Raw genomic sequence first — 27,622 nt, forward strand, 5'->3', positions numbered from 1 at the left:
AGGAACTAAGGAATGAGGGTGGTCAGTCAGACTTGGGTCCGGTTTGGCCCTTGACACGACTAGCAGGACACACACATTACCTGTAGCGTCAGAACAATGTTTTCTGGCTGGGAGGTGCCAGATGATGAGGCATGCAGAACAGCAAAAATAGAAAAAAAAATACAGAACAGATGGTAAGCCAAATCAAATAAACAGTCAAACAAATAAGCAAATAAAATCACTTAAGGACCAGGAAGAACACTTTAATGGAAACCAGACCCATTTTAACAGCCCCAGGGATTGAGTGAATCATGGATTTGACCGACAGTCGCATCCGTATCCAGCTTTCCATATTCTTAAGTGTTACAAGAGCAAAACAACAAAAGTGAAGTGTAATAATAGGTTAATTGGCTGATGTTTGACAATTTTGAGATAATCATTCTTCAGCCTTATACAATGTCACTAAATACTTTGGTATACTCATTTAAATTAAAGCCAAATTAATTATACATATATGAATTGATTACCCTTGAATAAAATCAATTACTCTTGAATAACCCTAAAAATAAATAATATTAAAAAAATACATCTTCGGTGTCACATGATCCTTTCAGAAATCATTCTAAAATGCTGATTTCTTTATATTGTTGATGTTGAAAACAGTTGTGCCGCTGAATTAATTCAAAAGAACAGCATTTATATGAAACAATTAAAAAGCCTTAAATGTAATTTTAAATCAATTTAGTGATTTAAAATGAAAGTGTCCTTGCTGAATATAAGTGTAAATAAAAATAAAACCTTAAATGATATCCATTATAATATATAATAATTGTATTATATAATAATTGTAATATAATATAATTATTAATATATAATAGAATAGAATATAATAGAATATATTATGACGTAACATAACATAGGCTGAGAAATAAATGTGATAAATTGAAGCACTTTGAGCACTATAATCGGGCTGTGCATATCCAGGATCATATTTCCTCTCAACAACACAGGAAATGTTGGTGAAACCGACTCATTAAGTTTTGCCCCATATGTTTGTTTGGTCCCAAGAGCTGGATGCTGAAACTTCAAAGCAAGAACTGTTGTTTAATTAAACTCATTTTCGTTATTAAAAAGCAACAAATAGTTTCTTCCTCTATTTACTACAGGCCATAATGCCAAAAGCAATTAACAGCTATTCCAGAATAAGAGCATAACAGGGCAAAGCTCGCTCCGTGGCTTTCATACTCAATTAAAATATTGTTTCATAATAGATGCGTTGAGACAATGTCCCCACATCTCAACTGCGGTGGCGGAGCACGTAATGGCATGGAGGTTCAGGTAGGCACAGTCACATGCACATACCTTCTGGTACTCGGATTGTATGGCTCCGAATTTATCCTTCGCCACTCTGATGACGAGATCTGCAATGACAGGGGAAAACAAAGTCAGCATGCTGCGGCCTCGTTCAGTGCCGCCACGTCAGAACAGGTTACGTAATGTTATTCAGCTTCCAGATGAAAAAAAAAAAAACACCAACAACGAGCCTACTGTGGATGAACGTTTCACCGAGTACTTAGCCCCCAGCTGCCCCAGTGCCACAATCTTGAGAGAAAATATTAGTTGTCTTCATACAAACTGACATCACAAAGTGTCCTCTGGGAGCATCTGAGTTTTGTATGACTGTGCTGATAAAATTTGCATTATAATGCATTAAACATTTAGATTACAAGCAAAAGCAATGACAAATCATATTCAAATTACAGTATGAGAAGAAAACAGTTCTCTGTAACATTAAAGTGTATGTGCAATCTGTGCAATGCATCCACAACAGAGACAAAGTACAGGGGGAGGTGACAGACCACTTGTACGAAACAAATGAATGGGAGAAATCTTAACACATAGTAGGTCAACTCGACTGTAAAAACACAAACTTTCAGATTGTATTTTGCAGATTTCGTTTTTTCTCCATTTAAGTATGGTCAGGAGCTGTAGTATCACTCTCTACATTATGAATGCTCAGGTTTTCCATTCCCATTGCACCATAATCTATCAACCAAATCACCTGGATACAACTTCACAAACAAAAGAAGCAATGATGGCAAACATCCCAAAACACTGAATGGAGCAGCCTCCAGTCCCTTAGCTGTACGTAATAATGAATCAGCACAGAGAGGGAGCATGTCAAGCCATTACAAATTAGATAGTAGAATATCAACAATGCAATGTGATGTAATATTTGAACGATATTGTAACTAAATTGGCCTTATAAAAATTAATGAATAAATAAATTAGAAAAATGTTTGTCTTTGTAAAGTGTCATCAAAATGGAATAATGTATGCCTCTTCTTATTTTACAGACACTCCTCTCAAACAACCTGTTCAACCATCCAATCAATTCCCTGCGGAGAAAATTAAATCTCATCCAACATTTCTTTTCTCATTAAAAGTCCTGTTTCAATCAGAAATGCCACATTTGTAGAGGAACACATTTCTGTTAAGATTGAGTCTAAGCCTCATAGTGTATTAAAGTGGGTTGAAAACATCATAAGAAATGAGTGAGAGACAGAGAGCTACATCCTCCATTTGGTGCATTGCAGGGATTTTCAGTCCGATACAAAGAGTAGCAAAGACTCAAAGTATTACGAAAGCTAATTTTGAAATGCTCAGGGCTCTGTACAAAACAAATATGTTTTGTAATAATAATTACTGTACAGCCACCATTACAGTGACAACTTGACAAGTCTTTTGTTGTTGTTGTTGCAATAATATGGGTCTAATTGCTTTTATGCATTTTCTGTAAAACTTTAGAATTCAGTTCCGTCATTAATGAATAACTACACAGGAAGATGAGATTAACTAACAAGAACTGACTCATGAATTGTAGTGCATAGTCGAATGTGGTAATTCAGCGAATCAATAACTACTATTTTTTATTCCACCCAGATGACTTTTTAGAACTACCATATACAAGTTCATAATTAAAATGAATAATGCCTAATTAATTCTGAAGTGAAGGTAGTGACAACTAGGGTTGGGTATCGAGAATCGAGTATCGATTGGAACCGAGACTAACTTTTCGTTTTTCCCGGAATCGTTCAAAAGTGAAAATTTCGATTCCTAGTTTCGATATTCACAGTCCGCCGAGCGGAAGAAGAAACCGCTGAACAACACCAACGAAGAAGCGTCTACCGGAAGTGTTGGCATAACCACGCGAGTCGAACATGAGTACCTTACGTCGGCGATCCAAAGTGTGGCTTCACTTTTCTAAAAATAACGAAATCTCGGCAAAATGCAAAATTTGTGACAAAAGGAGTATTTTTACAGAAGGAGTATTTCTTTCAGAAAGGCCGTTGGTTAGCAAGGTTAGCTAAACTTTTTTGACCATACCTCTTAAAAGAATCGGAATCGAGAATCGTTAGGAACCGGAATCGAAAAGAGGAATCGGAATCAGAATCGTTCAAATTCAAACGATACCCAACCCTAGTGACAACTCACTAGTAATGTTAGTAGTTACCGATTAGCTAGTGAACAACCTTATTCAACTGAGCACTATTACATACTAATTTATCAGAGTTTATTCATAGTTAATAGTAGTAACTAGAATGTTATTAGTGTGAACTCATTTCATTAATAACAGAACAGTATTTTAAAGTGTTACTGCATTTTCTACAGAGACCTCCAATGATTCCTGAAGGCCTACTCGTCTTCAAAGTCAGACAGAAGCAGTAATGTTTAGGGGATCATAGCATGTGGCCATGAAAAAAACATCACCAGTCACTGCATTAGCCTGTCTAGCTATATTTTGCCGCTCCCTATAAGTCCCTGGTTAATTTGCATGACCTTAATTCAAGGAAAGAAATCTTCTTTAAAAATCCCTTGGTACATGATTGACTTACTTTTGCATCATACCCAACAATGAGGAATTAATTATACAGGAAGGAATGACTTTCTCAAAGAAATGTGAAACTCCTTAATCAGTGGCTTGCCGTCATCAACTTCTTTTTTACCTTGAAATAACCCATGAAATAGCTTGATTAGCAGTTTTTGATATATTTCAGACTGATGCCTTCAAACCTTAGCGAGCTTATTTCATGCATTATGAATGTTGTTCTGTTGGTATACCTTGGTTTGGCTTGTTTCTGTTTTATCATGTGATCGATACAACCTGACTTCTTATATTAAGATGACTCCTGCACTGAGTATTGTTTATTAGACATTAGGTGTGTTCGACTTTATACGGCGCTGCTCAGACCGATTGGAGAGAGTTGCCGCTTGCAGTCGGGGTGGAATTAAAAACAGAGCCATCAAGTCAGCTAGTTTCTGCTTCCCGTAGTGACGCGTGGTGACTCACGTGGTGTTTGGGTACTTTCATCACAGATGAAGTGGATTAGATGCAATACTTGTCAAATACACAGACATTTCAGACGTTTTCATGAAGCATCAAAAACATAAGATACTTTAGATATTCATGTAGTCTTTAAATGTATTATTTAATTGTCATGCCAATGAAATATAATCATGTTGCAGGAAGTCCTGCAGGTAAAATCAGCTGATGATTGCGCATTTTTTGTCTAAAATATCAGTCTAAGTAGGCTGTACTACAATATTTTATGTAAAATTTACCAAGGAAAAAAGCATTTTCATTTCACAATATCACCAGGCAGACAGAGAACGAGAGAGTTCAGTGGTCTGTGGGCAGATTGAATTGTGGGTAAGGAATCAGTGGGGCATAGTCCTCCAGCTGTCTCTTCCAGATAGCTACAATTCTCAGTAAAAGGAGAGGACAAAAATGACGAAGAGTGCTGAGAGGAGAGGAGAAAAGGAAGATCAGTGTGTGGAGAGGTGGAACAGAAGCACGTCTCTTCTTATCCTTCACCGATCGATCGGGCTGTCGCATACTGTACACACACTCACACAAACGCACAAGCAAATACACACTCAGAAATATACAGAAGCATATCATCCAGCCACGGTCTGAAAACGCCCTACAATCTCTTGCATTTACAAATGCTATCCACCAAGCCAGCTGACTTCTTAGGGTGCGTGCACTGACAGCGATTTGCAGTGACAAAGCAACTCTTCTTTTTTTTTTTAGTGAGAAAGGGCGATTTGAGGAGACACGACTAGCAGACACTGATGTGGATATGACAAGGTTAAGCAGAATTCAACTTTTCGTGATGCACCTACTATAAATGCATTTAAATGTTTAAAAATTAATCTTGTCATGTGCTTTAATGTAATTGTAGCCACCTGAATAGCAACTTCTTAATGGCAACATATTACTTAGCTTTACTGTGTGTCTACCCTCCATTAATCCCACCCGCAGCAGCTAGTCAGTGTCCAGAAACTTCAAAAAGGCTAAACAAACTGTGCTGGCAGTTTCTCAGGCTAGGTCTATTTCTCATGGACCTCTGTGAGTACATTTTCTCGTTCCTCTCTCTCTCTGACCTGGTTTGATTGGCTGTACTTCCATTCATCTAACAGGAAGTAAACAAGCTACAGCACACAGCGTTAAACAAAAGAGGGGCCAAAGGTGCCGAGTGACTCAAAAAAAAAAAAAAAAAACAGCGCACCGACACACATTTACTTGTGGATTACTTGTGGTTCCCTGAGGTGATGACACACACCTGGTACCTTTTGATAAATATGTACACTACCATTCAAACGTTTGTGGTCAGTATTTAGTTATATCAGTTTAAAAAAACAAACAAACTAACATTTTTAAACGTTAACAATAAGAAATGTTTCTTAATCACCAAATCTGATGATTTTTGAAGGATGGTAAGTCATTGAAATATGAAAATTTAAATGACGGATACATATTATGACAGAATTTTTACGACCCTGTCCGTCAAAATGACAGACAATGAGAAAGTCTAACGTTGCTCTGAATGTAGTTTTGTACTTACATAGCATGTGGAGGAAAATGAACATCTGAGCATGTCTTCGCATGCACATGACTGTTTGTTCACCTATTGGTATGCAATGTATGCCACAGTCCTCTTATGACACAAATCCCTGCACACCATCATCACGTTTTACTAGGCCATAATCAAGATGTTTGCTTTAGACTAATAGCTCCCTTCCTCTTTCTCTCTGTTAAGCTCGTTTATACTCTTTAGCAAGGAGTTGTTTGTAGAAGTGGTTCTCTTTTTTTGTCACACTCCCCATTAAATCTGGAAAAAACTGTTTTTCCAGGACTTTTTATCAGTTGGCCTATATATATATATATATATATATATATATATAATAGAATATAATATATTAAAACAATATATTAAAATATAATAATAAATGTAATTGTTTTTGTCAGTGGACCACAATAGCAGATTAAACAAGCTAAAAGTAAAAATAAACTTTACTTAAAAGTACCTATGTGATTTGTACTTATTTTGAGTATTCTGAAGCTATGCGACAGCTCTGTGTCAGGAAAAGAATTTTTTTTTTTTTAGATTTTATTAACATGCAACAGTGAGCGCACTATAGAGAAATAAGGAGGACAACGGAGCCCATTTGAATTTAAGGATGTTCCTCTCACACTTTGAGAACCACTTAATTATAGATACATTTTTGCCCCGGATAAAACGTGGCACTTTGTGGTACATCACAAAAACGTGTATTAATTCTACCTCACGCAACACATTCTTTCATCAGGGCAACCTTCTCTTTGATGCAGCCATTTTGTATCCATCCTCCACGGCACTCGTTCCTTCCTCCTCTCATCCTCCCAGCAGGACGCACTCTCACACCCACGACTTTGCTTTTGAGACGTTTCTCTGCTAGTGCAGAAGAAAGAAAGAGATTTTCTCAGAAGTACGCTATCCCTTTTTTTAAAGTTAAAAACCCCACCATATCTTCATAAATATTTCATCATGAAATCTCCTCAAGGTTGGCTGTGGAGATAAGCAGCCTTGAATACATTTGTAAGCCACATCACCTCACATTATCTTGGCACGCCAGAGACGCAGAACTCTAAAGGTTTTTACATCTATTCAGTAACACCTAAGACTAGAATCTGCCAAGAGAAAGAAAGTGATTACAAATGCCCTTTCAGGGCACAAGTCTTCTGAAATGTGCCAAGCAATCGCTGAGATGACAATCTTGTGCCAAGAATGTACTGAAAATTTTATATGCAAGTTCTGCTAATGTTTAAATTATTATCTGGCTAAAGACAGCTAAAAATGAACTAACTCTATTATTCGAAGACTGCTTTTTTGTGTTAAAAACAAACAAACAAAAACAGCAATTAGTAATCACTTTCAATTGAATTTAATTGAGAGGTCAGAGTGAAGTAACCCACGGCAAAGTCCCTTTAAGGGGACATAACATAGAAACGTGAAACGTGCTGCTGGGCGTGCTGTATAATGGCTGCGCGAAACACATTAACAGGCAGGCAGGACGTCTTTTAGTAGCCCTCGGAACACGGCCTATGATTGGACAACATCATCCAAAGACGATATAAATTCATATAAATACATTTAGACCACTTAGGCCCTGTCCCATGCATTTTCGAGACATAACGCCAATCAGACTGTTGAAGAAGTCTGCTGTGGAGCTCGCTTCAGTTTGGGCTTGGCAAAAGTGTGCATCGAAGGCTCATATTGCCCGCAAAGGGGGCACTACCGAGCATTCTTCTGAAACATAAAATGTCAAAAGGGGCACCCTACGGTATTAAGGACTTAACGGACACGCGCACACGGCAGCCATTTTAAGTCCACAAGACCGAAATTGCGTATGAAGTTTGCCATTTGGGACAGGGCCTTATTGATTGCTATCAGGATGTGAAGAGACTTTCAATCTTTCATACCAAAAAAGTTTTTGAAGCAAATCACATATCCTGCCAATTTCGGAATATTTTACATTATCTTTGATCATCAAACATGACATTAATCCTGTGGAGGATAAAATGGAGAAGTACAATAATCTTTTTAGAATGGGACTGATGGCAAGTCGATGCTAATAATGAACCAAATGTCTGCAAAGTCACCAAAGATTCCTGAGAGGCATTACTACCATGGTTTACAGAGCTAACAGACGTCCAAGAGAACTTCATAAATAAGAGGATTATACTGTAAAAAAGTAAAAATATCAGAGAGATGCATTTCTATGGGTGTTCTACATTTTGCGCTTGTATCCTGTTTAGTGCGTCAAAAGCCTTAGGGAGATGCACAGAGAGCTGGAGCTGCCAAACGTCTCTTCCAAACAAAGCTATCGGTGCTCAGCAACCAGACTGAGGCATAGCAGTTGGCTAAACATGCTGTAAGTACTATATTAAAAGATTCATTTAAAATTCATTCACGATGAGTCTGCCTTTTCTGAATGATGTGTCTTTATGGGTTTTGAGTCCTCATAAATACATCAAATTACATCAAATTGAGGAAAAATACTACTAATTTATAAAAAACTGATTAGATAACATACAATACCATTCAAAAGTAAAAGGGAGATTAGATTTTTAAAAAGAAAATGTGCATTAGATACTGCTTTCAAAACATTAAAAAAATCTTACCAATCCCAAACTTTTGCCATTTTCAGCAATTATTTCAAATTCTCTTCATTACCTTATAACACCAAGCTGGAAGCGTTAAAAGTCTTAAAGTCAAAAGTTTTTGTTTGAAGCCTCCCTGCTTAAATTTGCTATTTTTTAGTATTATTGCCACACTGTGACTACATTCACACTACAACAAAACATGACTGCCACTCCTAGTAAATGTTAATCCCATTCAGTACAGTGTTCATAAGGTGACAACTGCATTCAACAACAAAAATTCGGTGTAGAGGTAACCTATGTATTACGTTGGAGTGATTAGCAGCTTACACAAAACAACTATAAACAAAACACTGATTTATTAAAAAAATGTCTAATTTTTTTAATTCACATAATATTAAATTGGTGAAACACAGCTAACACACGTGTTTCTTGTATATACTCAAAAGTTTGGGGTTGGTAAGATTTTTGATGGTGTGTTCACACTTGTAGTTTGTTTCGCTTGGTTTGTTTGATCCAGACCAAAAACCCCCCAAAACATTTAGTCCTGGTCCGCTTAGTGTTCACATTGGCCTTTTGAACACTGAACCTAATGATACAGAGCCTAAAGGCATAAGGATATGTTCACAACTTGATTGGTCGAACCAAACTGTGATGGGCCACATCAGCATTCAGTCCTTCTTAGGATCGCATCTTGTGACATCATGTCCTGTTTTTTGTAGGTTTACATGTCTTTGGTTCGTGCAGGGTTCGTTTGGAAGCGGACCAAGACCCATCTTTTCAGCGGTCTTGGTATACTTTTTTGGTGTGCAAATGAAATGAACCGCACTAACAGAGCAGTCGCACCAGGGTTCGTTTTAAATGAACAAAACATGACAAGTGTGAACACCCTTAATGTTTTTGAAAGAAGTCTCTTATGCTTAACACGCCTGCATTTATTTGATCAAAAATACAGTAAAAACATTAGCAGCATCATTACTCCAGTCTTTAGTGTCACATGATCTTTCAGAAATAATTGTAGTATACTGATTTGCGGTACTATCTTTTTTTCTGAATTCTTTGATGAATAGAAAGTTCAAAAGCATTTTTTGTAACAATCTAAAGGTCTTTGCTGTCATTGGGCCCTATCATACACATGGCGCAATGCAGTGCCAGGTGCGAAGTAAGAAAAGTGTATTTTGTTAGTGTCAGTCTGACGCAGTTTTCAGTTTCAAATCCTGCACCACATTGTTTGAATAACAAATGCATTTTACGTCCATTTGTGCACCCGTGCGTACTGGTCTGAAACTGTTGGTGTGTTGCTATTGTGAGGCAACTGAAATAGACTGTGCCATTAACCAACAAAAACCTGGTCTAAAGTCAATAGCATTTAAATTTGTTTGTTATTTAAAGAGTGCGTTAGTAATGTGCGCCTATAGATGGGTCCATTAAGCGCGTATACACACTGCGTATTACACACACAGGGATGTACAGCAGTACACAAACTAGTCAAATATTAAAAATAATAGGATTACAATATAAAAGATTAATATTGCGTACATAAAGATATGTTGGAATCCGGCTAGTCCCGTAGATGATCTGCTTGCACGCTTTAACCTCGCGCAGAGTCAGATCAGTTTCCTCTCTGAAAAAGGGTTCAGTCTTTCCGCTTGCAAATTCCGCAATGTAAATAGCGAATCTGCCATGGTACAAGTGCAACTAGCTTTTAAAGGGAATGTGAAATTACATTCCGATTGTTTTTTGCACGTTTTTTTGCACGTTACGCCCCAAAAATACCATTTACTCATTAAAAGAATATGCACGACCCTTTTACACCATGGGCGCCGAACATTTTCCCATTGTTAAGCTAGCAAAAGTGGATTTGGACACAGCCTAAATGCACTTGTGCCCTGTGCTTTAGTCCATGCGCTTAGATTGTAAAAATAGGGCCCAATGTGCGCAAAATCTAAATCTCACCCCAAAAAATGAGTGCTACACCAAAATTTTGCTATGGTTACAAATGTCAGTGGCTAAGACAGCTTAGCCAATGGTACCACAAGCACAAGCTCAGTCCCAAACCCTTCACTAGCAACTATACTGAGCTGCAGCATACGAACATCTGTTAGTAACAGGACATTACGTGAAAATCTTCTGTTGCAACTTAGTGACATTAGCCTGAGGTTTTTCACACTGTAGCTTTTGCACAGCAGAGAGAATCAGATGTCTTTCAGAATATTCTGAAGGCTTCATAAACCATTATTTAACATGAGTGATCAAGCGTGTCACTTCTCACCGCCTTTTAAGCAAATGCTCATGACTTTTCTCATCTACTCCCTGGTGCCTGCAGAGTCCCAGAGGGTTACAATCTGTACCTGAACATTAACAATAACAATCTGTTGAAGCACACATAAAGCAATAACTAAGGAGTCAGTTACCAAGAGAGAGGAATCCGGTGTCACAATCAGAAAGAATGAATAGGAGGAGGACGTAACCTAAAAACTAATAGAAAAAAGAAAGTGGGGGTGGTATAAAATGTAGTTCTCTCTTTCAAGCCTAGTATTAATAAAAATGGAATTAAATGCATGAGCGAGTTCAAGCTGCAGTGGGAAAAAACTCGTCACAGCATCTACAGGCTTGGACTCTTTTTAGATTAATATACAAAGACCAATTTGAGTTGCCCTGTATTCTGATACTCACTGAGGAAGGTTATTTTGTGGATGTGTAAAATGAGTATGTACATGCATGATATATAATATCCTCACATTATCCCTGTCTTTGTCAGTTGCAGTGAAAAGGTAACAATATGTTCTCTCTAGACAAAATAAAGCCTTCCACAAACATTAAAAAAAATACACATACATGTACAGTGTTGCAGTGGTCTATACGTGTTTTCATCAGGAAGTCAGCAAAAACTAATATATGCCTGCTTCATATGCATGATATATTGATTATGGGCCAATATAGAATAAAATAAAATAAATCCCTAATAATTTATTAACACTGTTGCACGTAATCCTTAGCAAACCTCAAAATGAATATCTAGTTCTAATACCTGTGCATTCTAATAGTGTGATGCCTAAATTCAATTGTACCAAATAAAATTAGCGACTCTATTTTGAATTTACAGTAGTTAGACAAAATAGTATCGTGATAAAGGGCAGTTTTTCTAGTGATAAAGTTTGTTCACAAGCTGTAAAAAAATGTATCCATAAAAGGATCTCATGAACCCCTAAAAAACCCTTTAAGGTTCATTATATATGAAGCAACTTAAAGGTCTAGAACATTATTTTCTAATAATGTACAGTAGAAGTGAATACACCTATACAGCAATTATTGGACTCTGAGTGACTACATTAATTCAGCTAGCTTCCTTGTATGTGCTCCATTTTCTTTTTGCAACATATATCTCACTTGTTTACATCTACGCAATCACTTTTTCAACTTTCCAGGAGACCTGAGGGACAATAACTGTCACTTCCTTGTGGTGAATTTTTTATGAGAACAATGGCTTTTGGGTGGAAAGGAAAAACACTTGCTCGGAAAAGAAACAATACACACTATCCCTGGGCCATCTACTAATTAACGTCCTTTACGTGGTTTTTAACAGATATAATATCATGGTTTATGGCACAGATCCACATTTATGAGTCCATCTGTGCCCATAGCCTTAAACCTATTAATAGGAGATTCACACATTGCTGATGACTTTGCTAAACTGGGCATTTTGTGTTTCCGTTCACACACAAATAAGGTCCAAAACATAAAGAAGTAAACTCTCTGAAAAGTCCGGTTAAATGACATGTTTTCTCCACGGGCCTGTCAATGTATATCAATTTCAATGGCATTCAGAATATTTATAAAAGCACATATTATAGAAAATAGAGACGTATACTCAATTCTATTCTGAGAACAATCATAACCTCAAACTATAATTTACTATGCAAGCTTGAACTGTTCCACAGTTCCTAGCTCACTGTTTATGTCCTTACAAACTGCACAATTCATGAGTCAGCTGACCAGACTATGTGGCCTACTTACATACAGTTTTTGAAAAAATGCATCAGTATTATTTTTAGGTCCACATTCAAGGTTAATGAATTAGGTGGCAGAAACTGTGCTGGTGATCAAATATTATTTTTGTGCACACTTCATATAAAAATCCTTCACTGGATTGTGATGTTTTTCATTGTTAGTGTTTTGGATCTGTAAAGTGTGTATAGGCCTATTCTGTTATGTTCAGTTTGAGACTAGTTTGCTTTGTTCCTGTTTCCTGCCTGTCTGAGTTCTCATTAGTCGCCTTGATTTGGCATTCTGTTCAGCTGTTTTCTAAGTGTTTCTCCAGGGTGTTTGTGATTAAAGACTGTTTATTTTCATTCTCCATCAAGTTTCAAATTTGTATTTAATTATATAGCACTTTTAAAAACAGCAAACAGGGCTGACCAAACTGCTGAACAATAGACAAGATAAGTAACAAGGACAAACCACACATTCATGACAAAAATATCACAATGAATTAAAAGCTAAACAAACAAAATGGGTTTTAAGATAGGATTTTAAAAAACAGTTAGAGATTGAGCCGGTCTGATGTAAAGCGGAAGGCTGTTCCACAGCCTAGGGCCAGCAATCGCAAAGGCCCTTTCCCGTCTATTTTTTAACCGTGATCTGGGGACAGACAAAAGTCTCTAATCAGCAGACCTCAGGTTTCGTGTGGAATTGTGTGGACAGAGTAGCTCAGACAAATAGCTTGGTGCCAGATTATTTACGGATTTAAAAACAAAGAGAAAATGTAAAAAAAATTTAGAGGTAGCCAATGCAGTGATTTTAAGATAAGTGAAACGTGATCAAATTTACATTTTATTTTGAGGAACTTTGCAGCAGCATTCTGTACTAATTGGAGATGAGCAATAGAGTGTTTGGGTATGCCATAGTAAAGAGAGATGCCATAGTAAAGAGAGATGCAATAATCCAACCGCGATGTAATGAGTGCATGGACGGCAATCGCTAAGTTTTTTACATGCCTCTGGTGTGAGAGACCCAGGTTCGAATCCACTGCGAGACACCAATGTGTCCCTGAGCAAGACACTTAACCCCTAGTTGATCCAGAGGAGTGCGACCTCTGACATGTATAGCAATTGTAAGACACTTTGGATAAAAACATCAGCTAAATGAATAAGTATAAATGTAATGTAAATGCAAAAAGAGATTTTAGAGCAGTATCTTTGTTGCGTTTCAGAGGCAAATAAATTTGTGTATCATCTGCATAGAAATGCTACACCATGCTGAAAATGGAGCCCAGAGGAAGAAAATATATGGGAAAAAGAATGGGTGCGAGAATAGACCCCTGCGGCACTCCACAGGAGAGTTGGGCTGACGAGGACGAAAAATTACCCAGTTTGACAGAGAAACTTGTATTTGTTAGATACGATCTAAACCAACTGAGGACAGTTGCCCACAAAATATTCTATTCGGTAAAAAAAGAGTTTTATGATCAACTGTATCAAATGCCGAGGTTAAGTCTACAGCATTAGGATCACAGATTCATCAGCGTCATTCGCTAACAGTACATCATTAATAGAAACACTTAATAAAGCAGACTCAGGGCTGTGCAGAGGCTTAAAACCAGATTGGAAAGTTTCAAGAATATATATATATATATATATATATATATATATATATATATATATATATATACAGTATATATACAGTGAAATGCCTTGATAAGTTTAATTTTCTTTACTACGCATTCCCAAAGCTATGGAATTTACACCCTCAGAAAAAAAAAATGGCAAAAAGTTAGCGGTACAACAGCTCGTCACAGGGGAAGGGACCATCTTTGTTCTCATAAAAGTTCATAGCAGTACCTTAAAGGTGTATACTATTACTACTCTAAAGGACAGCAATTGGGACTCTCTCTCTCTTTGGACACAGAATAAATGCAATCCCTACTTAATATCAGCTTACTGATCATGGCAAAGCTGATATAAAGATAAATAAGGGTCACAGAGGTGTTACTGATTAATACTGATCACATATTTGCCAGTCTTTGTGTGTCCATAGTGGCTTTCCCTGATCTACTTTGGGATGAATTAGTTGCACAATTCTGACATGTGCAAAATCACTCTTCTATCCTTGTTAAACAGAAACTGATTTGAACAGAAACTGAATTGATTTTCCCATGTATTGATTCTAACGAACATTCAAGAAGCACAACTTTTCTTCATGTAAACATTTGCTTACTTTAACAACGGCATGGTTTAAAAAAAATCAAAATGAAGAGCGACATCCAACTGACATACAGCTGAAACAGCCTCAAGGCAATAAATGATGCAAAGAGGCTCATTTCAGCTGGCAAATGCTCGCGAGTCACGTGCCAACGCTATTACGAGCAATTTCCCTATTCCTATTGCGCTTTGAATTTATGGTAAGCAGATAAGCAAGGGCATATATTTTAATGAGGAAACATCTGCATCTGTAGTATTTGTACATTATACTCTAATGCATGTTTTTTTTAAGTACAGCCCACATGGGATAAATGCTTGAAGCAGTGCTAAATTAGATCAAAGCTAGAGGAATATTTGGATTCAGATTGTATCTGTGTGAGCCAAGTTTTCACAAAACCCACAACGGCATTAAAACCTGAACCATCCTTTTGGGAAGCAGCCAAAAGAATAGGAATATAACTTAATAAAGATGCACTACCATTCAAAAATTTGGGGTAAGATAAAAAAACTAAAAAACTTTTATTCAGCAATTAAGTTGATCAAGAGTGGGAGTTGTAATAGTCATTTATAATGTTACAAAAGATTTCTATAAAAAAAACTTTTTATTCATCAAAGAATCCTGACTCAAAGATTAATTGAATAAAAAGCAGATTAACATAAGAGATAGTCTAGCTGCAGGGTCATCAATTGGACACCGCCGTTCATAGATGTTTCGCTCCCTACGACCGGTACATCGCTTTGGTTGAGGAGGAAAGAAATGGGGTGGGGAATCCTCAACCAAAGCCAGTAGCTCTCTTTCTCTGCTTCCACACCCAGCACCCCCGTGGCTTTCCTCAGCCTTGAGCCTGTTACGCCCACTCCATGTAGCAGCTGGACTGCTGCTTTGCCCACGAAGCCTCGACAGCCGATCTCCACAGGGTGAACAGTTGCTTTCCAGCCAGCATCTTTGCACTTCGCTGCTAACTCAGTGTACTTCTGGTGCTTCCTTTCATGGGCTATTGTCAAATTCTCCTCCCAGGGGATTGGTTAGCTCGATGAGGAGGGCTCGCCTCACTACTGTGGACCACATGATTATTTCTGGTTGGAGAGTGGTATTCATGATCTCTCTTGGAAAGACCAGCTGTTTCCTAAGGTCTGCCAGTATCTGCCACTCTTTACCAGGTGCGAGCATGCTGCTCTTCTTCTGAGCAGGAAATAAGTGTATACCGCCAGGCTTTACAAACCCTGTCAGGGCATGCTCTTCAGTTGCTGGTGAATGATTTGCTGCCACCCTCCAGGATCTCGGCCAGTTTTGTCAGGATTGCATCATGGGGCTACCTGAAGCGTCCCTGGGTCAGTGCCACTCTGCATCCCGACAAAGTGTGTCGGAGAATTGCTACGGTGCAACCGCACAGATGATAGCCCACTTCATCACCATACCAGAGTGTGAGGTTCTTAGGGCATGGAAGAGTGTCGTGGACGCCCTCAACAACAAACTAAGCCTGGATTGAGGCATCCTCCAGATATCTTCCCAGGTAAAATGCCTGTTGATGGTAGCATCCCATCTCGTCCAGGCTCCTTGCGTGCCCTGGGATATTGCCTTCAGCGCTCATTCTTCTGTCTTGTGATTTCGTCCACCACCATGGTCTTCTGATGTCTCTTGGTGGCTTTGGACCCGAATTGCTGCACTGCTCCCCAGCCCAGCCCAGCCCAGCACGACTGGTCTGGACAGCCCCCATCACTTCTCGGTGTTGCAGAGTGGCGATGGCGCGCTCCACCTCTGCTAGCGCCTTCCATTTGCGGCCTGTGTGGATGGGGACATTCACACTCCTTATATGAGCGTGTCTGATGAGTTCTTTAGTTCCAGCACAAGGCGAGCCTTCTAGGCAAGTTCAGTCCTAGAGAGCCGCTGTCCTGCAGAGTTTGGCTTCAACAATGAAAAAAAACTCTTCAGCCTATAGCCTTAGTAATCCTGAAGACATTGATTGGCTTGTTCAGATGTGTTTGATTAGGGTTGGAACTAAATTCTGCAGGACAGGGGCTCTCTAGGACCAAACTTGCCTACCCCTGTCCTATATCCTAGGCTGATGGATTTGATAGGGAGATCCAGCATGCTTTGACCGAAGAGACCTGTTTCTAAAAAGCATTGGTGCAAGCCTATCCACTTGCGGATGAAGTTGTTGGCTAGGCTATTCATTCTGCTGACGAGTGATGAAGTGATTTCGCAGACATTAAGGGGCCACGGGTTTTGTTGGTACAGGATGTGCTGATAGCACCACACCTTGTACTTCCCGGGTAGTCGACTCTGCTCAATCTTTGCCAGACCTTCTGCGAGTTGATGCTTGGTTATCTTTCCCATCTGCCTGTCTGACAAGTCTGCCGTGTACAGCCTCCCCAGTGGTTTTTCGTCCAGCCGTGGAATTGGCTCCCCTCCTGCGGCGAAGCTGTCCTGGACTTGCAATATGCCTTTCCTTATCGTCAGGCTTCCTGATTTTTCCGCATTGACCTTCATCCTCGCCCCCGCTATATAGTAAGCTAATATTCACGAAATCTGAACAAACAGCTGAATTCTGTCGCATACAATTGATTTACTGAATAAGGGGATTTATATCATGCCAAACAAAATGAATGCCAAAAATGCATGCAATGTTACGTGACATAGGCACAAGAAATAATATTTTTTCCCCACTATTCTCGAGGCTCTAAAATTACCACAAGAGAAAGAATGCATATCACATTTCTCTCTTATTATTCTCTCTTTTCCTTATTTCACATTCTCTTTTGTCTCTTTCATTTTTTCATTTCATGTATTCTTATTTGAGCTTTTCATCCTCATTATTATACACCCTTATCGTTCTCACTTACAGTCTATATAATCCTATCAGCCATCTCACTCTGCCCATGAATAACCTCTGGATTTTCCCAGAAGCCTTAGTGACGTAGCTTTAGGCACCCTCTCCTCTATTCCCGGCTGGGATGCCCTCTCACCCTTTCAGAAGCACTGCAACTCCCTGACCTCATGTTCGTGACATTCTAGTGTTACCTGGAAATGTCCCAGTATGCTTACATTCTGTTACCAGTTATCTAAGGCCACTTTGCAGGCGTCACCTCATAAAGAGGATTTTTTGCCCCGGTTTTGATTAAAGTGCTCATATGGTGAGGAATATTGGGTGCAACACTTCCACGCCTATTCGGTTATCAGATATTTGATATTTCTAAACTAAACTAGAAAAAAAGAACAAAAAGAGTAAAACCTGCTGTTCTGCAGTACATATGCTTCTGAAAATCCCAATATTAAAAAAGAGCTGCTGAACTTTATTTTTAATGAGGTCCCTGTGTTCTGTGTTTAACAATTTGAATGGTACATTTCAGCACAGAATAGTTTGCGAATCTGTCACTTTGCAAAGAGACTGTTATTGAAGGATGGAGCAGCTCTAAATATTTGACTCAAACCCACGGCCACAGCTTATAGCAAAAATCGCAAATAGATAGGCAATGGTACTGCCTAAACTGATATCAGGGGCTCTTGTGACATGTTTTTAAAAATTATTTAAGTTTTTTCTCCACAAAGAGGGTTGGTCATTTCTTTCTGTACACTAAAATTAAGCCTGGACCACTGTAGTCACATGGACTATTTTAAAGATGTCTTCACTACTTTTCTGGGATGAGAGAGTAATTAATGACAGAATTTGAATTTTGGGTGAACTAACCTTTTAATCGTTTCCTGTTTTGTAATGTTTTTAATAGCATGATAATATTGTATACCATGATGTAATTATTGTGATCGTCACTAGAGGTCCACAAGATATAGGTCTAATGACCAATCCTATCACAGATTCAAAGAAAATACTAATAATAATCATTTTAAAAATATGTGATAAGACAACTTCAACAAGATTTGAACAAACCTTTTGGATGACGCAAAAGTGTTTTTGAATGGTCTGCCTTTGCTAAGACTTCTGTATGTCTGGATGCCTAAATAGCCCCTTTGACTTGGCTAAATGTGGTTGTATAATCGAGGGCAGTATAGCTCAGGATCACTGCCAGTCTTTCATTACTCTCTCTCAGTTTAAGTCTTTGTTTCCCTCTCTAGAGAGAGAAATCCAACCCACACAACATGCTGGAGAAAGAAAGTAACTGTGTGTATGTGTGCAACTCTTCTAAAAATAAGTATTTCATTCAGAGGCTACAGCAATACCACTTTTCTCTCAAAAAATGCTGCAGAACAGAACACCTGATGTGTTCACTGTCTGACATCCCATAATGCCATGCTAACAAGAGGCAGCGGAGGAAAACGCTCACTGGAGTTTAAATGTAAATGCGATCATCACATTAGCAGCAGAAGCAGTTTAGTTATGACAGTCTAAATCTGAGTCGCTCCAGAGAGGCTTACCATCAAGACACAAACTTCACTAACATGTGCGACACAAATACAGAGGTTCCCGTCCCACAACATATTTGGACACTAAGAGACACTAACTGTATGATAGATAGCACAATATCAAACCAAATGGTGTCTGTAAACAAAAGCTTAATTAACATTTTCAGTGTTGGGGGTAATGCAAGTAACATAACTAAATGTATTCTTTCAAGTAACTAGTAAAGTAATTCATTCATTTTAAATTCACAACAAAAGATTTACTTATATATATATAAAAACTTTTCCATTTATTGCCTGACACCTCTCCATTCCCCATGTTAAGAGAAATCGGAAGTGAATGTTTGTGCAAACGTGATGGTTATTGTAGTTCTAGACTAAATGTAAACATTTACTCCTCTCACTAGCACAAAACGGATTCAGAATTACTCAAAAATAATAAAAACAGTGAAATGCAAACTCAGAATATTACACAAACCCGTAATAGATGTTAAATAACAAAAACACTTTATGCATGTAATCACTTTATTAATCAAAATCTTCGCTGCTGACCTTCATTGATCCAATTCAACCATACTAATAAGCAAAAATGACAAACTTGACATTTGTGTTTGGATTGTTTGAGCTGCACCCTCTACTGTACAGGCGTGAATACAAGGCCAAATTCAGACAAAAATAAAATGCCTTTCTCCCATTCTAATAGTTTTCGCCCACAGGACTGCCGCACAGTGTTGTAGTACTCGAGACTCGGACTCGTCTCGGACTCGGTCTCGAGACCATATTTTAATGGTCTTGGTCTTGTCATGGACTCGTGTCCATTTGGACTCGGAATTGACTCGTACTCGAACATTTTTTTTTTAGGACTCGGAATTATTCCCGAGTCCACTCGAGTTCAATTAAAAATATTTTTCATGATTATTAATGTATGTTAATAAAATATTTTTTTAAATTGATTGACACCCCCAGTGATTGGTGATTTTCTAGTGCGCAACTGCGCATGACAAATTGTAATAAAATTACTTTTAACACCACCTACTATGTGGCCTTTTTACCCTAAACTGATCATATTTTTTAAACTCTAAGTAAATTCAGAAAAAAAAAGGATTTCTCTAAGTAAATAAAAGTAAATTAGGTAATCAACCGTCTCTGGTCTCGGACTCGACTCTCTATGGACTCGGTCTTGACTCGGACTCGACTCTCTCTGGTCTCGGTGTCGACTCGGACTCGAGTGAGGTGGTCTCGACTACAACACTGCTGCCGCATACTGGATGTTTTTCCTATTTCACACCATTCTTTGTAAACCCTAGAAATGGTTGTGCGTAAAAATCCCAGTAACTGAGCGGATTGTGAAATACTCAGACCGGCCCGTCTGGCACCAACAACCATGCCACGCTCAAAATTGCCTAAATCACCTTTCTTTCCCATTCTGACATTCAGGATATTGTCTTGACCAGGACCACAGCCCTAAATGCATTTAAGGAACTGCTATGTGATTAGTTGATTAGGTAATTGCATTAATGGGAAATTGGACTGGTGTTCCTAATAATAATCCTTTAGGTGAGTGTAGTTCAGTATGGTTCCTAGATGCGTTGTCACTTTAGACAGTCATAATTTATCTGTTTAGAAGTGAACATATGACCACCTGGTCATCATTATGCAATCAGTCTTTAAGAGTCACACACCACAGAAGCCTATAGCCACACTCACAATATGGCTCAATGGCCACTAACAGTTTGAAATCCTCTTAAAGTGTTCTTGTGAATTGGCTTTCAACCAGAACCTTAGTTAAAGCACACCAAAGGTGACAGAGTGTGAGCGGGTCTATGTGTTGCTGTCTGTCTGAACAGGAGGGCAAGATTTAGGGCAGCTACAAACCCTGCAGTGCTTAAGCACATCCAGACAGGAGTGTATCAGCTCTGAGATAAGGGACTACGTCTAAGCCAGGACCGGTGTTTAAGCTGTAAGCATGTCCAGGCGGAATCAGCATAATTATTCTACGCTGAAGTTGGGGGGAAATCTGCCAGTCTATTGACACTTAAAAAAAAGATTCCCCTGCCTGCTATGAAAATGATAAATGTCCCCATTTTTCCCTGTTTAAATGGGGGGAAAATCGAAGATAACGTCAGTAGACTATGGAGTACCGCAAGGATCGGTGTTAGGCCCTCTGCTATTCTCAATATATATGCTATATATATGCTGCCACTTGGTAATATAAGAAAACATGGAATTAATTTCCACTGTTATGCTGACGACACTCAATTATATATTTCATCACGACCAGATGAAAACACTAACTCATCTAAATTGACACAGTGTCTCTCACAGTGAACGCGTAATTTCCTGCTTTTAAATTCAGGTATTACTTAGTGGTCCAAAAACCTACACACAAAACCTCTTACAAAACAACTTTAATAGAAGGGTGTCCTATTACTTTATCCACTACAGTAAAAGACCTGGGTGTCAAACTAGCCCGCAACTTGTCTTTCGAAAATCATATTTCATATGTTACATGAACAGCCTTTTTCCACCTTAGAAACATTGCTAAGCTACACAACATGCTATCAGTTTCTGATGCAGAAAAGTTAGTTCACGCATTCATGACCTCGAGACTAGATTACTGTAATGCTTTATTAGCCGGTTGTCCTGCATCCTCAATAAACAAGTTACAGTTAGTGCAAAATGCAGCTGCTAGATTTTTTACTAGGTCAAGAAAATATGATCACATAACACAGATTTTATCATCTCTACACTGCTTACCAATTAAGTTCCATATCAATTACAAAGTACTACTACTGACCTATAAAGCCCTAAATAGTTTAGCTCCTGTGTATTTAATGGACCTTCTATCGCCCTACAATTCATCGTGTTCCTTAAGATCACTAAATTCGAGGCTTCTGGTCATTCCAAGTGACAGGAACTTGCTACACTGATGGGGAAAAAGCATGGGACTCAGCCGTCACCTTCTTCGTTGCTCTGATTGGTTGTAGCGCTATCCAATTGCGTGCAGAGAGAATTTGAAAGACAACCGTTTATCCCGCCCCTCGGATCGAGCCCTGTCAATGATGAGTTTCCAGACCTAACATCTTGATGTAGGTCTGGCATGCCAGGCTAATTAATATGTGCTTCATATAGTACTAAGCAACTAGTAAATAGTCAGAATTGGACCCTAAACTAAAGTAATACCAATTAAATATAAACAAATGAAACCACTAATAATGATTTATAACCAATACGGTACTGAAACACCAACATTATTTCAGGAAACAGAGAAATTATCACATTACTTTTTACAATATTGTTAGGACGCCAGCTCATTTTGATAATACTGACAGTTGGGCAGTGGGTTTACTGGAGCTCATGGGTCTCATGCTGGATTAAAGATGCCCCAGGAAATCTAGTGACATGTGCCAGTCCCTGGAGCACCATAGTCATGCTGGAGTCATGAGAACACGTGACAAATCACACGCTCCCAACATCTCCAACGTCCTCCTCAAACATCAATAATGCTCACTACATTCAAATATGTGGGAAGCATTTCACAGCTGTTCATAAAATAACAACCATAGTCTGGCACACACCCTCTGTGTAATTGTAATGTATGAATATGATTTAGTACAACAGCTTAGTTTGAAGGTTTCTCCATTCCATTCTATTCTGAATTAAACATTACATCCAATTGGATTTGTGTCCAAGTCCCTAGCATCAGAATTGAATATATTTGTAATGACTGTCTATTGTTGTTTTTTTTATGCCACAATAACAATAACAGCAACACCCTTCACATATGAGTCCTTTTGAGGAGTTTTGGACATGAATATGTATGGGAGGGCTTGCTGAGTAGAGGCAAGGAGTCGAAAGAAGGTCAAGCAGAATGAGATAACTGGGGTATGGAACGAGGGAAAGGGAGCAATAGAGAGGAAAAAGTTCAATTTAATTTCCCCTCAGCTTCAGTGAGTGTCATAACTGCCTCTCGAGATGTAGAGGAGCAAGAGGGAGCACAGCAAGCTGGCGGCCATCTGCCATCAACACTGCGGCTTCATCCTTCAGCAACCCTGCTGGCTGAATTTTTCAGCCTTTTTTCAGTCTTTTTTTTTGTTTTGTTTTACTTTGAGCTTTTAAAACTTCTTCGGACACTGCAACAGTTGTGATATCATATGATGTCATTTTTTATAAACATGAATTCAACATATAACAATTAGTAATACATTCAAATTGTAAAAATATATAACTGACTTTACTGCAAAAATATTTACGTTTTATTAAATTACAATAGCCCTGGTAGAAGCCCTTTTGCATACTTCCTGGCATTAAAAACATTACTCTAGTCTTGGTTGTCCTGTGGTTAAACAAGGATCTGTTAAGATCTACTAAAGCACTGCTTTTCTCGCAGAAAGCACTGGCTATTCACACCTTGTAACACTACAGCATTCAGACATATGTAGGCCAATGGGAGAAACTTATGTTGCCCTGGCAACTGCATCCACTGCATACGCCTACTTCAGATGGACTCAGTTCATCACCTGGAATGCTAGATTTGGGATCATATAATCTGATGGAGCTTAAGGATGCCCACATTACAATTGCCCACTAATGGAATTCATAATCGACTAATACACAATCTTTAAAAAGTTGGGGGTAGGTAAGATTTGTTTAGTGTTTTTTGGGGGGGGGGGGGGAAATGTCTTTTCTTTTGTTTTAAAACAGTAATATTGTGAAATATCGTTAAAATAACTGTTTTCTATTTTGAAATAATTTAAAATGTAATATATTCCTGTTATGATAACGCTGATTTTCAGCATCATCACTCCAGTCTTCAGTGTCACATGATCCTTCAGAAATCACTCTATTATGTTGATTTACTGCTCAAGACATATTTCTTATTATTTTCAATTTTGAAAGCAGTTTTGCTTCTTAATATTTTTGTGGAAACCGTGATACACTTGTTCACAATTCTTTGATGAATAAAAAATAAAAATTAATTGATTTTTGTAAATGTCTTTACAGCCACTTCTGATCTTTGCTAAATAAAAAAATTCTTTGAAAAATAAATGTCAAAAATATTTACAATTTTTTTTTACAAAAATAAATAAAATTTTTGTAAATGTCTTTACAGCCACTTCTGATCTTTGCTAAATAATTATTATTTTTTTTTTAAATAAAATGATTTTTTTTTATCCATCTCGGTTTATGATTTTTTCTCCGTTTCGGTTGTCCACTGGACCCGTACAGCTTTCATGGTCACCATTCCAAAAGTTGTCGCGTCTCCTTGTACACTTGTCTCTTATTGGCTATTGTGGAAGTACTAACGTAATCAGTCGTCTTCATCCTTATTTAAAATCCGTAAATATCAAACAATCGGAACCGATTGATGCCCTGGGCACGATTTCGGGAGGGGAAATCCCTGTAGTCTGAACCCAGTTTTACACGACCAGTGGCATATGTGGGAAATGTTTGATAAACCTGTACAGAAACAATCATTACTTTAACATTCGATTGGTGACAATAGTGCTATTGAAATGACACACCATCTTTAAGACAAAAATTTGCTTTGAGGAGCAAAATGAGATAGAGCCTAAGGCTCAGGGAACAGAGAGAGAGACCAAAGGTAGCAGTCATGACAGCCAGGTCAATGTCTGGGAACAAAGAAGTGCTCCCTAATATATTTCCTGGTAATATAACTCTGCGAAACCAGAGACCTCCACACTGAGCAATTAATAGGCCATTACCGAACCATCGTCCCCCAGCAAGCTTTGATCTTACAAGTAGTTTTGTAGATCTAAAGTAAAGACACTGTTTCTTTTGAAGGAGACAGAGGGTTACCATCTCACATCAGTGTCCTTACTTTCACTTGTCAATGTCCATTCAGATTTAAGGATCAAAGGATTTGAGGACGTCTGTCTAGGTGTGACGTGACCAGGCTTCTTAAATCAGCCCTGAAAATCCACGCTAAGAAATTACTTCCAAGAATGGCACAAACATAGTGGCAGAGAACAAATCAAAGCAGGATTGGAGTTATGACGAGACTGCCGCAGCTGTCTCTTTACTGCAAATCAAACGCAGCGGGCTGAATTATCATATACTGGAGGCCTGTCAGAGAGCTTTTATCATTCTAATTAGTTTGCCGAAAGGCTACAGCTGTGGCTATTTTTATTTGAGAACGAAGGAGGAGAAATTAAAACAAGATGCTGACAGTGTTGCATGCGTTCAGAAGACGTATGCACGGATGACTTGGACCTACTGCTAGAGGGGGGCCATCACTACTAGATGAAAAATGAACGAGCCGCAGAAAAAGAAGGAATTATAACCTTGGAAATTTAGAATAAAAAAAGTATAATCCTTGCAAAATTATTGCAAGATCTATACACTCAAATGGTTCTTTATTAGCATCTACAATTCCATGATGAACATTTAGCATCAATGGAATCATTCCATTGGATAAAATGTTCTATATAGTGGAAAGCGGTTCTTCTGATTACATGTTCTTAATGCTAAGGAAAAAAAATGTCATCTTCAATGGCATTTTGCAGCGAAAAGCTCTCTTTTGGCACTTTTATTTATAAGAGTGAGGGTGCTTGGTGGCTTCTATTGTTGATTATACCTGCCCTTCCCAACCCTGTTTCTAAAGGATGACCAATAGCACACATTTAGGATGTCTACCTTATCAAGCACCTGATCCAACAAATCAGCTCTTTAGTAAAGTTCTCCAAAATCTACTATGTGTGTGTACTGTGTTTGTTTTGGGTCCCTCCAGGAACCAGGTTATATCCACCTGTGGCATGCTGGAAAATAAAAGCGCAGCAACATATGGCATTCAAGATTAGCCTTTTAGCTCATTAGGATAGTGACTCAACAGGGTCACTCACAATCTTAATCTCAAGATTAAACAAATAATGACGAACACAGTGGGGGTGGGTCGAGAATTTGCCAGACCAGCCAAAGGTAACCCCTCACACCATTTTATTCACCATGGAGAGATATGGCAGCTCTCTCACACTAGACTACTCCTCATGATATGGTAGATGCTGTTGGAGAAATAGTGTGGTAGCAAATGGTAATAACCTGCTTCAAATTAATTAGTAAGTGAGGGAAACATAAAATTGATTCTTAAAAGGTGTCCAAAAGTTCAAGAAAATCACAGGATTGACCTCACCTTCAGGAAATGGGTTAGGCTGAATCACATAGAGGAAAGCGTGCATCATGTTAAATAAAATCCCAATGGCCCCTGGCTCGTAATAGGCGACGGTCTCGTAAACTCCGGAGGGGACGAAGCCGAAATCCAAAGTTCTCCGCGCTGGAGCAGCAGGAGTGCCGGGCTGCCCGTCCTGGAGTTCCCCGGACGTCAAGCCCCAGCACAGAATTATCAGTACTGTTTTCCACAGCATGATTAGTTCTAGTGTTAAAGCAATTCCAGATGATGGAAGTGGAGGAAATTCTGGGTGTACAGAATAAACCGGATAAACCGCAGGTCTCAAGTCCTGCAATCCGGCGAGCGATTCATGATGACCATGGTCCCCCCGTTGCGAGCGGCTCCTGCAGGTTCACCTCGCGTCTCTCTGTCGGCCAGTCAGAGATGCCCTGCTATAATAACACGGCTGGTGAGCGTGAGCCAGTGAGGTGAGAGTGAACACACACTCGCTTTTGCTCGTGCTCCGCCTGCCGGGTGCTAAAGATCAGTGACGCGATGATTTAATTTAGGCAGTTTCTATCATCTTTACCACTTTCAAACACTGATGAAAGACTATGTGACTTTTTAATCACCCCGTTGTCCCCGTTGTCAGTGGTGTATCCTACTGACTCGAGGGATTTTCTTCTTCTTCTTCATAGGCTATTTAAATAATTCCACAACTTTCCGTTATTTTTAATAGCTCCCTAATCAAAAAAGTAATGACATCATCCTCTAAGCAAAGGATTTTTTTTTTTTTAGAAAACGACACAAACATAAATATTTAATAAAATATGTTTTGTGGTAGCCTAGATGGGTTGTCTCACTCAACAAAATAAACATTATGCTTAAAGATCAAAATGAATGTAGTGGCCCTGATAGCTATTTTTTGAACTATTTCATTGTAAAAATGTCTCTTAATTGAACCAAAATAGCATTAGCACTGTTATTATAATTCTTATGTGGAAACTTAATACTCTAAAAATGTAATTAAACAGACTCTGAAAGTTTCCTATTCTGAAGTAAAATCTTAGGCCTATTTACATCTTGGTGGAAACATCATTAATGAAAAACGAACATCTTCCGTCAGGTAGAATATCATCCTGATCAGCATCTTTTGTTGGTCCCAGAACATTGTTTCCTGTCACAAAAATACCGGTAGTCATATCACACATTATAACCCATCACTGAAATCATGAGGAAATGGGAGGGTTAATAAAATTATTGTTCAAGCCCTACAATACAACTTATAAATGGAAATCCTGAAAAATCGGTCCCCAGAGTCAAAATCTGCAGCACAGGGAATATATGAATGGTATCCTAAGCAAAACACATGAGGATGATTATTTCAAACTTATGAATTTTATCTAATTTCCCAGCTTTTCATGTGTTAGCCAAATAAGTTCACCCACTGAGTGGGCTCAGATCTCCAACAA

At 38.5% G+C, this 27,622-nt stretch overlaps 1 protein-coding gene across 11 annotated transcripts in view; it reads right to left on the reverse strand.

The window, feature by feature from the left end:
• The window catches only part of prom1a (prominin 1a), a 54,656-nt gene extending 27,817 nt beyond the window's left edge, over positions 1–26,839 (reverse strand). For 8 of the 11 annotated variants that reach the window (XM_089134974.1, XM_089134973.1, XM_039648852.2 and 5 more), the window contains exons 1-3: positions 26,175–26,580; positions 1,342–1,400; positions 81–107 (exon numbers count right to left, since the gene is read on the reverse strand). In XM_089134974.1, coding sequence (XP_088991100.1) covers positions 81–107; positions 1,342–1,400; positions 26,175–26,406 — 318 coding nt within the window. In that variant the 5' untranslated portion in view covers positions 26,407–26,580. Of the gene's footprint in view, positions 1–80; positions 108–1,341; positions 1,401–26,174 lie in introns of all 11 variants that reach the window. The other 3 variants (XM_039648859.2, XM_039648854.2, XM_089134979.1) reach the window with 1 other exon arrangement.
• Between the last annotated feature and the right edge of the window lie 783 nt (positions 26,840–27,622).

This window comes from Pimephales promelas, chromosome 9 (assembly GCF_988280905.1).
Source record: "Pimephales promelas chromosome 9, fPimPro1.hap1.1, whole genome shotgun sequence".
NCBI classification, from domain to species: Eukaryota; Metazoa; Chordata; class Actinopteri; order Cypriniformes; family Leuciscidae; genus Pimephales; species Pimephales promelas.